Source organism: Danio aesculapii, chromosome 18, assembly GCF_903798145.1.
Source record: "Danio aesculapii chromosome 18, fDanAes4.1, whole genome shotgun sequence".
Classification (NCBI taxonomy): Eukaryota; Metazoa; Chordata; class Actinopteri; order Cypriniformes; family Danionidae; genus Danio; species Danio aesculapii.
The window spans coordinates 32,960,039-32,974,275 of record NC_079452.1 but is presented as its reverse complement, the minus strand read 5'-3'; the positions used below and the strand labels follow the sequence as shown (position 1 = coordinate 32,974,275).

At 35.5% G+C, this 14,237-nt stretch overlaps 1 protein-coding gene across 1 annotated transcript in view; it reads right to left on the bottom strand.

Annotated features, from left to right (window-relative positions):
• b4galnt3b (beta-1,4-N-acetyl-galactosaminyl transferase 3b) overlaps positions 1 to 14,237 on the bottom strand; it is a 56,046-nt gene that overhangs the window by 27,970 nt on the left and 13,839 nt on the right. Inside the window, exons 2-3 of the mRNA XM_056478262.1 lie at positions 4,794 to 4,852; positions 4,411 to 4,494 (exon numbers count right to left, since the gene is read on the bottom strand). Of these exons, the coding sequence (XP_056334237.1) occupies positions 4,411 to 4,494; positions 4,794 to 4,852 (143 nt within the window). The remainder of the gene's footprint in view (positions 1 to 4,410; positions 4,495 to 4,793; positions 4,853 to 14,237) is intronic.

The following is a 14,237-nucleotide window of genomic DNA, read 5'->3' as shown; positions in this document are numbered from 1 at the left end:
TTGCTCTACAAATATATATTTTTATCATAGCAAGAATAAAAGCCAAAAAAAGTCCACTTGCTAAAAAATACTGATGTTTATTTAATAGATTTAGCCCACTCCACAATTCATATATGCTTATATGCCAAAGCAATAATGGCCCAACATTCCTGACCATCATCACCGACAGCCTGGAAAAACAGGCCATCAGTATACTATAAACCGATAGGTTCAAATATTTTTTTCCAGTTATCAAAGGAATAATTTGCGGATTCATTTCAGTTTTGTAAAAATTGTTTTAATATATATATATATATTTAGAGGTTTTTACCTTTATTGATAGGACAGCAGAGATTTACAGACAGGAATGTGTGGGGAGCAGAGATAGGGGAAGGATCGGCAAAGGACCTCAAGCCGGGAATCGAACTCGGGTTGCCGAGAGCACCTGGGTGCTATGTGTCGACGCACTAACCACTAGGCTATTGGCGCTGACGTAAAAATTGTTTTATTTCAAAATTGTAATATATACATCAGTGTAAAACCTATGAATGGCGGAAAAACAGATTTCTGTAATTGTGTATTAAAACCACCCGGGTCTCCACTTTTGCCACGGCCTCTATTTGTGGTTTTAACAAACTTATCCCTCAAGTTTTTCTAAACTTTTTAACAAAAACTTTCCTCCTTTCCCACGGCTGTTGCAAATTCTAGCCAAGAATTATTGGTCATCAGATTAACCCAGTTGTCACACATGGACGGATAATAAAGATGTTTGTACAGTCGTACCTGTTTCAGACAAAATCTCTTCAAAGTGATTCATATTCAACTCAAATGAAATTTCGTGTGCCCCGCCAGCCAAAATTATGTTACACGCACCCAAAGCGAACCTCCGCGATGACGTCATGACAAGTATAAATCACGGAGACGAGTATAAATCAGGCTTTAATTAATTAATTTTAGTCTAATTAACCTAGTTAATCCTTTAAATTCCACTTTAAGCTGAATGCTAGCATCTTTAAAAATAACTAGAAATATATAATGCACTGTCATTATGGTACAAACAAAAGAAAGTTATCAATACTTATGTTTAAAAACGTTAAACAGCACTTGAAAAATATTTCTAAAAGAATTAATTTCACATATAATAACTCTGACTTTATCGGTACATAAAAAATGATTAAAAATGTATAGCCTTATGTGTGACGTTTAAAATAGTACAGCGACACCAGAGATACACGGAGTCGTGCTAAATTTAACAAGCCGTCAAAAGTGTTGCCAAAGACACGCAGAAAGAGCCGCGGGCGACATTATATTACATACACATCAACAGATCATGCACACTGAGATCTGAGTGGCAGAAAAATTGCCACCCATAGTATGAGGGGGTTTTCAGAGGCACATACCAGGATAACTTAATTTTTTGAAGCTGCAATACCATATTTGCTGGTATGAATCATAATAAAGCAATAATATTGGACACCATAATAGTACATTCCAAGTGTATTACTGTCATTAGCTAATTTAAAAATATATATAAAATAAAAGCAGAGTCATTATATTCTTTAATAATTACCGTCATGTCATCTTGTGTTTGATGACAGATGTATGTTTGGGAAGGGCAAGTGTGGGTGGTAATATAACCAAATACCTTTATGACACTCACAGTGTTATTTAGGATGACGGTGTGTATTGAAATTTGTGGTTAGTCCAGTAAATCACATGGTTTGTTGAGGTAAAGTCACATAAGTGGCCTTTTGATATGTGCTCCTTTTGTATCTTCCAATCAAAATTTAAAAATATAGCTGCATAAATTTAACATATGCATTTTTTTAAAGGATAGTTGACCTAAAATTAAACTTTACAGTCAATTTACTAACCCTTAGGCCATCTGAGATGTACAGTAACATTTATTTAATCTACAGACGAAATCACAATTATTAGCCTTCCTGTGAATTTTCTGTACTTTTTAAAACATTTCCCAACTGATGACTAACGGAGCAATACATTTTTCACTGTATTTCCTTTATTTTTTCTTCTTATCTTATTTTGGCTAGAATAAAAGTGGTTTTAAAATGTAAACAATTTTAAGGTTAATATTATTAGCCCTCTTAAGCAATATTTTTTTTTGATTGTGTACAGAACAAACCACTGTTTTACAATGACTTGCATAATTACCCTAACTTAAAACCCTATTTAACCTAGTTACGCCTTTAAATTCATGTTTATTTCTATAGCGCTTTTTACAAAGTAGATTGCGTCAAAGCAGCTTGACATAGTTCTAGTAAATGTCACTTTGAGCTAAATACTAGCATCTTTAACTGTATATTATTGCAGTTTATTTGCCATCATTTAGCAATAAATGCTAATAAAATATGACACGAATTCATATTTAAACTGTCAGATCAAATTCATCTTTATATTCTAAGAAATTCTGGATAGAACAATTAATATGTAATTATTTAAAATCATCCAAAAAGAATTCAGACATCTGTTAGCATGACTATACAACCATCAGTAATTTATTGGTCCTCAACGACAGCCTTTGCTGTAAACCAGATTCATGCAAACCTCATTATTTCCACATACTCGCTGCAGCAGCTTCTTCACTTCCTGTTGGTTTTAAGTTTACAGTATGACGCAGCACAGGTTTATTGGAAATACGTGCTTCGGCCCACAAAATGTACTTTGTGTTTGACTGCAGTTTCTAGGTAAAATGAATGCTAAGACAAAGTAGGACACCAACAACTTTTGTTCCTTTTCACATTAATGGTATTCACAGGGATATAGGGATATATTTTTACAAAATGAAATCTTTGCATGAATGTAAACTTATTTTCATAAACTTGCTAATATTAAATGATATATAACATTATTTTATATGTATAGATTTGTATTCATGTTTTATAGATACTTATTTCCTGATTTTTGTCATGTTCTGGTAAAGCATTTGCTAAAACATGATGTTTTCTCTGCCTAAATAATCAGGGTCTCTTTCGTTCATTACATATCCATTTTTAAACAGAAAAAGGAAAATTACGTTTTTCTTCTGCTCACAAAAAAAACAGAAGTTTTAGCTCGATTTTTAATTTAGGGTAGGAAAGCGGATAAATGACTTTAGAATTCATTATACACATGTAGGCGGTGCTGAAACACCCCTTTTCCTCTAATTGGTCAAGCAAATCTGAGCTCGTGTTGTCGCCCTCAAAATAAGAGCCCTCTGCGGATCAGCACCCAGGCTTTTAATTATTATTATTTAATTATATATATAAACTAAGTTTACATATTCTATCATTTGATCAGTTAGCAGGCTGACATTCATTGCGTATGCAGAAATTAAATAAAAATGTAAATTAGCAGTATTATTACACATTTGTCATTAAAATAAAGTCATAGTTTGCTGCCAAACGTCCTGCAGCTGTGCACCTGATGCTGAGCAATGATAGCCATTTCTGAGCAGAACCTGGTTTGGATGATTAGTTCCGAGCAAGACCTATATAATAATGATAATAAAAAGGACAAAAGAAAGTGAATGATTAAAAATAATAAAAATAATAGGCTAATAATAATTAATATTGTTGTCGGTTTTTATCGTTTAGTTTTTTTTTAACTGTTGCTAGCAGGATCAGAATAAGAACAAATTGGGCCTTGGGGCTATAACAAAGGGTACAATTTGATCAATTTGATTTCATTCATTCATTCATTCATTCATGTATTCATGTATGTATGTATTCATGTATGTATGTATTCATGTATGTATGTATTCATGTATGTATGTATGTATTCATGTATGTATGCATGTATGCATGTATGTATGTATGTATGCATGTATGTATGTATGTATATTGACCAATATAATGAAACGGGCCGTTTCAGCACTGCCTAAGTGTAAATTGAATTTTACAGTAATTTATCCGTTTTCTTACCCTAAACCAAAAAAACGAAAATCGAGCCAAAATCAGTTTTTTTGTTTTTGTTTTTGTTTTTTTGTGAGCAAAAGAAAAACCAAAAACGGCCGCTTTCTTAGTTTTCCTTTTTTAGATATGGAATGGACAGAAGATACCCCGATTCTAAACTCTTTAAAATCTTTTTTTTTGTTGTTAGCAGCTCGGAAATCAGAAGCATGAGCATATTGCCAGACAGAGGCATTTCAAATATGGCCGTAGAATTAGAAAATTAGAAAATTACTTGCTTTGGTTTAATGCACAGTCAGTTTTAGACCGTTTGGATCAGTGGCATTGAGAAACACAAGATCAAACACCATGACCATACTTAATCTAAATTCATCTTTAATGTTCTACTGAAAAAAAAACTACATTAATAGTGAATGTTAATTTTTGGCTGAACTATCCTTTTGAGATTCCATTTGCATCTTGCTCTCTCCATCCAGCATTTTACATCCCAAATATGTGGATGCAATTGAGGCTACATTATTACCTCTGTCCTCCATGTCAGTTGAGTGTTTTTTGGTTTCCATTTGTCTTCATCTCGATTCTCATCAGAGAAACGATCTTCTTTAACCTGTAAAAAATGCCCACACAAATCACACAAAGTCTTATAAACCTACAATACACTCCAGCAGCATTTTGGATTTTATTTCAGTTTCAAGAATACTGCAACTAACTTGACATGCATTTATATCTGTAGTATGTAGATTTTCTTCATGCATGAAATATCAGAAGAATATGTAATGCATTGCATTCATTTTGACAAGTCATTTGCAGTTTCACAACGTAACCAGAATAAACATCACTCATGATTTTTAACACTACCGTCATATAAACATGATTTCTGCATGCAACATGATAATAAGTTTTTACCGCACGTTGAGCAGCAGCAGCTTTTGCCCAGACAACAGATTCACCGCGTATGGTTACTTCTGGAAGAGAAACAGAGTAAATATTTAGTTGAGTAGCCAATTAATTACTTAAACCTGACCAACCATGTGTGTGTGTGTGTGTGTGTGTGTTTGATCCATGACAGCGACATTAGATTGCCATTGATGGTGTAGGATTTCTGCACATAGACGGAAACTGATTCCTTGTTGACATCAATCTTTAACAGCAGGGAAGCATTAACTTACACTCCATCAATCTCTCCCTCACACACACACATGCACATACTAAACACACATTCAATTTGACTGCAATCATATTAAACCACAAATAAATATTCTTTATTAAACACTAACTATGGCTACATCAACAACATCATTGATGAAATTAAACGCAAATTAAAAAATAATAATTAAAAACGGTGCCAAAATATCTCATCTTTTTTGTGGTTGCCAGATGTCAAGATTTTCAAGCATTTTCAAGCCTGTTTTACTTTATCTTCATAACCTGGCAACCGTGAGATTGTGTCCAATCTGTACTGAAGAAAAAAAACATGCGCATGAGGTTTAAAAAGTGTGTAAGACATTTAGTTTGAGCCATTAAGAAAATGGGTTTCCTGAAACATAAAACAAGCCACTTCATGGTGCTGCTTTCCTATATTCCGTCAAGATGCATCCTTCAAGATGATGCTCAAGCAGTTAAAAGTGACATCAGATCAAATGGTCAATTTTGAAAATTGTTGTGTGTTTAGTTAGGTTGTTGTGTCTGCCAGTTCAGACAGGTTGAAAATAAAAACATGCAGCTTGTTTTTTATAAACTAAGTGTATTTATGTGCCACAATTGACCTTATTGAAATTGGAGCCGGTTTTTATGTAACCAGCTACATCTTCACATGTGCCTGCCTCCAAACAGTGTCGCTTTTCATATGTATAGTTGTATAGTTTGTTTGAATACATTTTTCATTAGCTATGTTTCTATCCACCTATTTTTATGCACATTTTGGATATGCGCATAAAAAAATCGGTTAAGGAAACATTAAGATGTGCATCAATTTTGAAAATGCGCATATAAAACATGCGCATAACGGAGTAGAATAAACTTTTTTTATTCGAAAAGATGCGCATAAATTAATATAGAAACAATTTTACCAAACAAATTCTAGTATGTGCATTAAAAAAAAAATAAATAAATAAAAAGTCATGTGATTTTGTTAGAAGAGTGATGATAGATCATGTGATGATAAAAATGTGTGTGAATGGACAAACCAGCAGGCTGACCACACTGTTAAACATTTGTAATGTTGTTTTGGTCATTCTAAAACACCCTTACCATTTCAGTATTAGTGTCATTATTGATGACCTCCAGAACTGTCAAGAGCATCTGTGTTCTGCGTCACACGCCTTCAATTTCCACCACGCGTTCATTGGGTGTTTGTCTTCTGAAGCGCAAGTCATTTATTAAATGAAGAAAAGATTCACCCAGCTTCTCCTACCGTAGCAAATTCCCGCTTTACTGTTGATATTTGGCACCAGCTAATCAAGATTTTGTTTTCTTTGACTCGTTGGATGGAAACGCTGCTTTATTCTCACATCTTTTATGTGATATTCCAATTTTGCGCATCAAGATAATTCACATTTTTGGATGGAAACTAGCTAATGTGATACACCTAAGAAGAGATAATCTTGAACATTTTTAAATGATCAAAAGTAATAAGCAAATTATTAAAATATGCATAAACTAATTTGAAAAGAAGATGGTAAAAATAATCTAATACCTGATTCTGTAACAGAACAACTTTCTCTTTCAGTCTGAAAAACATCTTCACACTTTCGCTATACAAACACTGAAGCACTGTGTGATCTCCGTAGTACTCGTTAGAGCAAGCGGAGCTGCAAATCATTCAGCCCGCTTGGTTTGGCTTATTAATAGTTTTGCATATAGACGTCGGTGACCATACTTTTTCACTGTGCTGATGGTTTCTGTGCATCATATTCGTTGTTTTGTTAGTGTAAGTACACGTCTTTTCACAGTATTTTGCGCACAGTTTGTGTTTGTCTGGCGCACCTCACGGCTGTCATTTTACTCTGCCGCCACATCTCTTGCTCGCAGCTGATGTGCAGGTAAAGTGAGTTTGTGCATGTAACAACAGCGCCCTCTCTGTTAAAAAAACATATTGCGATTCGTTCAACATTTCTACCGATTTGAACAGTCACACATTTGAATCGGTTTTCAACCGGCTCACTGTGAATCCCTACATCCCTATTCAGAAGTTAAATGTCCAAACATATCTGGATATAACTTCACATTGTTGTTGGAGATGAAATATACACAGAAAATGTGATTTAAATATTATCCAGTTGGCTAGCTATTAATTAATAGTAATTCAAACAACTTTACCAAAGTCTCTTTACTCGACGGTTGGTCTTGCACGTCCGCCATGTTTGTAGTTTATTTACACTTTTTTTAACCCTATTTTGTAGTTCTAATCGAATTCACATCCAACACCCAATGTATTGTGGGCAATATTAGCAGTTAGAGTATGAACGCTTCTACACTTCGGATTGTTACCGGAAATAGTAAACCATCCGGGAACCTTTGGCATACACTTTTCAACATACTACAATTTGGGACACACTCTATTTTCAAATACTAGAACGGATAGTATGCGAATTGGGAAGCAGCATGTGTGTTTACAGAGAAGTGTGCTTAACCTCGCACATTGGTGCTACAGCAACAAAGAACACAGGAAAAGACAAGTCACCTGACCCCTGCGCCACTGAACACACACTGCAGGGAGGGCAGCTATTATGGTCTGTGTCTTCAGGTGTATTTGCACACTGGGCGGTGTGAACTTTTCTTAGTGTGCACGCAAGAACAAATGAGCTGAAAGAAGGGACCCAGAGGACTTCTGTATCTCATGTGCACGTTCAAAGCAAGCCTTTCTCCATTTCCCAAATCCTTTCTTTCACCATTCACCCCAGAGGTCACTGGCAGCCCCCAGAGGAATGTCGAGTTTGTATAAAAGAGGGACCAAAAGCCGCCCGTGCCCAGAAGATAATGGGATAAAGAGTCGACGGAGAGTTTGGGTCCAGCAATACTGTAGTCTCCTTGCGTGCACCTGCTCTCTGATAATCCTCATTAAAAATAATCAGCAAAATAAAGTGAATCTATCAAATCAATCTAAAAATTTAATTCAGCACTGGGAACACTCGTGAAAAAGTCACAAGGGTACATTACTTTACACCAACTTACAAAAAAACACAGCAATGTTGCTCAACTATGCACTAGGTTGACCAGACTCAAAATGAAAGGCGAAAACAATAGATGGACAAACTAAAAACAAAGCAAATAAATCAATCAACTGTGTGAATATCAACTACACAGTAAAAAAAATATCCGCAAATTGACGGTTTTCCAAATTTTGTGATTCATTACGGGTTTTTTTTTTCATTTATTCATGCTTTTTCAATTGCATTATGAGACCTTGATCTTTCTTATAACAACTTTTAACTTTGAAAAGTTTGAAGAAGTGACTTTTATGAATATTTGTAACAGTTTGATGTGATTGTATTGGGTTGGTGTTGTATATTACGCTACAAAAACCTTATAATAAGCTGTCAGTACATTTTGTGTTATTTTACAAACTTGGTTCTCGATGTGCACAAAATACATTGCCTATATTCACTGAGAAATGGATCAAAATATTCACTTTCAGAATGGAGTGTACTCAATTATGCTGAGCACTATACTATTTCTTAAACAATATTGGTCACACTTTATTTTGATGGATCTGTTTGTTGAATTTAAGTTACATTGCATCTACATGTCAACTAATTCTCATTAGATTATAAGTAGACTGTCAGGTTGGGGTTGGGTTAGTGTAAGTTGACATGCACTGGCAAAGTTTCTTATAGTTAAACAGTCAGTTAAATGTCTGTTGAAGGAGCAGTATCAGCAGATATTAAACAGACAGTCTGCTAATTCTCAAATGGACCATCAAAATAAAGGGTTACCACAATATTTTGTCTCAAACTACTAAAATGTCATAAAAAGTCACTTTATTAAACTGTAGAGTTGAATTTTCAACATCAAAAGTGGACAGAGCAGAGATCAACATCCCATAATTCATTTCACAACTGTAAATAAACGGATAACACAAAATACAGAAACTCTTAATTAACAGATATTTTTTACAGTGTAGTCTTCATTTCATAAAGAGCAAGAAAGTTGAGTGCATCGCCATTTATTGCTATTTCATGGCAAAAACAGATAAGCTACAAAAATAAGATTTTGTGAAAATGGTGATATCATCCACATGCTTGGTTTAACGTTGTACTTTATGCACAACTACATGACTGGTACTCGTTTTCAAAGATCTGTGTAAATCTGGAGTTTATTTGACAATGTTGTTGACTGTGCTACATCTTTAAAAGCACAAATGAAACAAAGTTTTTTTTTGTACATTTTGACATGACAGATATTAACAACTCACATTATTAGACAATAACTATGGCTACTTCAACTAATAATAAATTTTCATTTAAAAAAAAATTAAAAACTATACTAAATATCTTATATTTTTCTTGTGGTTGTTAGATGTCAAGATTTCATGCATTTTCAAGCCTGTTTTACTTTATCTTCGTAACCTGGCAACCACAAGCATCAAGCTCTGCACTGAAGAAAAAACCCCACAGATGAGCTGAAAACAACAGCAAATTGGACTTAAGCAAGATCCATTGGGAGAGTCTACTCAAATAAAAGTGTAATACATCCAGTCTGTGCAGTAAATCCATAATCAAACATCCTCACTGACGCATTTGACTAAATATAATCAAGGATCTTAACTGTGTTCAAGTCTGCGAGTGTGTTTGCCAAATAAATGCAACTACAAAACCTCTGTGCCTCCAAACATAATATATCATTTGCAATTAATATAGATTAAAACGGGCAACGCAATGGCGCAGTAGATAGTGCTGTCACCTCACAGCAAAAAGGTCGCTGGTTCGAGCCTCGGCTGGGTCAGTTGGCATTTCTGTGTGGAGTTTGCATGTTCTCCCTGCGTTTGTGTGGGTTTCCTCCGGGTGCTCCGGTTTCCCCCACAAGTCCAAAGACATGCGGTACAGGTGAATTGGGTTGGCTAAATTGTCCATAGTGTATAAGAGTGTATGGATGTTTCCCAGAGATGGGTTGCAGCTGGAAGGGCATCCGCTGTGTAAAACGTGTGCTGGATAAGTTGGCGGTTCATTCCGCTGTGGCGACCCCGGATTAATAAAGGGACTAAGCCGATAAGAAAATGAATGAATGAATTAGATTAAAACATGTCTTGTTTTCATCTTTGAGTTATCAATTTTCATATATATGAACAGATTAGTCCCCTTCACATTCTGATAACAGTAAATATCCAGAAAATTACCAGAATGACATTACCAGTAGATTCTAAAAAGCACTGTTTACATAGACATGGACGTTCTGGAATTTTTCCTGAAAAGACCATTCACATATCCATTCCAAACTGATAAATTTACAGGCAAATACCAGCAAATCCTGACATTATTAACCATAAATGAGCTCTAAACGACCATGCTTGTATTTGTAAGTCACGTGGTTGATGGTTTCACTTTTATTTGAAACTTTAGCATCATGTACCTACTTTTGTCCAAGAGACAGACCAAATAACTATGGAAAAAGGAAAAAAACTAAAAAAAGCTACCATTCGAAGGCCTTTTATCGATCGTTTACTCCACAGTTGACACCAAGAAGGAACATAGAAACATTATCTGACTAACTGGCAGCAGCTAAATGTGTCTGGAGAAGGATTCAAAGACATTTATTTTCATAAACAGTGCAGATGTGAATGCGCCTATGTGAGTGTTTTGATTAGCTGGAGTAAACATCACTTGTCAGTGTGTTCGTAACGTGAACGTGTTCTTTCCGACAATTTTTTATTCTGTGTTTACACCGTGGTTCACACAGAGCAGCATTCTGGCATATTACCAGTGACGTTACAATTTCTCATTCCGGAAAATTGCCGTAACGAATTTACCGGTATTTTCAAAAAGGGTCTGTTCAGACATGATCCCTTTCAGGAAAATTGCCTAATTTTGTGTGGAAGGGGCTATAGAAACAGTGCTAAATGATTAGATAAGTAATAATACCACTCTTAATTTGTGCTTTAGCAAAAAAGCAATGATACTACAATAATTATGGTCAAAAATTACAATTACAAACATTGAAGAAAGTAATAGGAATTTTGCAGTGTGACTAAAATAGTAGTAAAATACATGTAATTAACAATCTATTAAAATTTTTTGAATGAGTGTTATGCAAAGACACAAATTCATCCAGTTTAGCGAACATGATGTTGACGTAAATATGACCTTTTTTTACAATGCAAAAAATGATTGCATGTTTACTACATGACTGATAATAATTATTAGTAAATCTGTGAAAAACTTTTGCATCTTACATGAGCAAATTTTGTGTACCGACCTCATCTGCGGCCATTAAACTGCTCTTAATCTGCTCATAATCCACAAAAAAAGTTACATTAGTAAATTTAGCAGCTATTTAGATTTAGCTCAGAGGTTAGTAGTCACCTCACAGAAAGAAGGTCGCTGGTTAGAGTCCTGTCTGGGTCAATTGGTGTTTCTGTGTGGAGTTTGCATGTTCTCACCGTGTTGGTGTGGGTTTCCTCCTGGTGCTCCAGTTTCCCTCACAGTCCAAACACATGCGTTATAGGTGAATTGAATAAACTAAATTGGTCGTAGTGCATGAGCGTCAATGAGCGTGTATGGGTGTTTCCCAGTACTGGGTTGTGGCTAGAAGGGCAGTTGCTGGGTAAAACATATGCTGGAATAGTTGGCGGTTCTTTCCACTATGGTGACCTCTGAAATAAAGACTAACCCGAAGGAAAAATGAATGAATGAATGAATGTTTAGCCAGAGACAATCCATCATCAGCTCATCAATTATTTTTTGTGCTTTTAGCATCACCCGCTTAAACTTGCATGCATTTGAGTCAATCTGATAATATCACAAGTGGACAATGTAGAATAAACATGTTAATGGGGTCTAAACTGTTTTGAGCTTTCAGAGGTAGTCGACAATGCATCTGAGTGTATTGCTTTCACCGTGTAAACAAACACTCGTGCGGTTGAAAGCATTTGAAGTTTCAGACAGCCACAAAAGACCACCTGCTCTCTGCCTACTGACTCCACATGATCCAATTGGCACTTGCTGAGAGAAAACACACCAAAACAAGGTATTCATTTCTCTACATTGTACCAAAACAAAAACTAATTGTAGCCACTGTCCACATGGATCATTGACTTGCTTTTCTACCCAATCCGAAGTCATGTAACAGGAGTTTGTTCTAGGATACACAAACAATCGGAAAAAGATCCTTATCGCGATAACAGTATATGCAATTTCTGTATCAGTGTTCATTTTGGCAGCAAATCTTGATGTAGTTTTAGTTAAGTCTTCTCACTAAAATGCCAATAGCTGCATGTCAGGATTTAGCCAAGTGCGATGTGATACTGGATTAACATCCATGTTGATCCTGGAACATCATTTTTGTAGGAAAATGTAATCCATACCCATTCCCTACCCCTAAACCCAACCATAACTGTAAATGATTAACAAAATCAGAGGGGAATAATAGTTGGATAACAATCAAGTAGAAGTGCATAAAGCTAATCGTAAGCCTAAACTGAACATAAACGGTAAACATATCCCTTAATTCTATTTAGCTGACTGGAATGTTGTTCCAAGATCAACTTAGATGTTAATGCAGGAACATGTCCTACTTGGTGAAATCAAGTTGGCGGCCAATAACTTGAATAATGATTTAGTCTTCTGAGTCCATGTAGTTTTAGATTAGTAGTCTGGTTTTAGTTGATGAAAACTTGACATATTAGCAACACTATTATTATGGTGGCTTGAAAAGCCAGCATATTGTTATCTATCTTAAACTTATTATTATTCTTCTTCTTCTTCTTCTTCTTCTTCTTATTCTTCTGAGACTAATTTCTAAGTGTATCTCCTCCTAGGCCTTTCAAGCTACATACTTCAAACTTTCGTCAAACCTTCAAACTGGTCTGACTCGGGTTGCTATATCTTTTCTAACTGATCCGACCTTGGGTTTTCCGAAAAACGACCCAGAAAAAACCCAAAAGTCCCATTGACTTAACATTGGGTCAAACTTTGTGAGCTTATAACTCTGCATCAGACTGTTCTACAGACTTCTAACTGGACTCATTTAACTCAGTCTAGCCAGCAGCCAATAACTGATGACTTTTTAACTTACTAGCCACTCCCTAGCAACCACTTACAGCACCCTAGCAACTGTCCCATAGACTTCCATTGTAAAAGACTCCCATTGACTTAACAATGGATCAACCTTTGTGAGCTCATAACTCTGCATCAGACTGTCCTACAGACTAGAGTCTGGCCTCATTCAACTCAGTCTAGCCAGCAGCCAATCACTGATTACCTTTAAACTTACTAGCCACTCCCTAGCAACCAATTTCAGCACCCTAGCAACTGTCCCAGAGACTGTGACTAGCTATTCTAACACACGCTAACAGTTTTAACATCCTACTGACATGCTAATCTTGCTGGAAAGGTGCTAGCAACACGATAGTGACATGCTAGTCATGCTAGTAACATGCTAATTCATGCTAGAATCATGCTAACAACATGCTAATTCATGCTAGAATCATGCTAGTAACATGCTAGTTACATGCTAATTAATGCTAGAATCATGCTAGTTACATGCTAATTCATGCTAGAAACATGCTAATTCATGCTAGAATCATGCTAACAACATGCTAATTCATGCTAGAAACATGCTAATAACATGCTAATTCATGCTAGTAACATGCTAGAATCATGCTAGTAACATGCTAATTCATGCTAGAATCATGCTAGTAACATGCTAATTCATGCTAGAAACATGCTAGTAACATGCTAATTCATGCTAGAAACATGCTAGTAACATGCTAATCCATGCTAGAATCATGCTAGTAACATGCTAATTCATGCTAGAATCATGGTAGTAAAATGCTAATTCATGCTAGAATCATGCTAGTAACATGCTAATTCATGCTAGAAACATGCTAGTAACATGCTAATTCATGCTAGAATCATGCTAGTAACATGCTAATTCATGCTAGAATCATGCTAATAACATGCTAATTCATGCTAGAAACATGCTAATTCATGCTAGAATCATGCTAATAACATGCTAATTCATGCTGGAGTCATGCTAATAACATGCTAATTCATGCTAGAATCATGCTAACAACATGCTAATTCATGCTAGAATCATGCTAGTAACATGCTAGTTACATGCTAATTAATGCTAGAATCATGCTAGTTACATGCTAATTCATGCTAGAAACATGCTAATTCATGCTAGAATCATGCT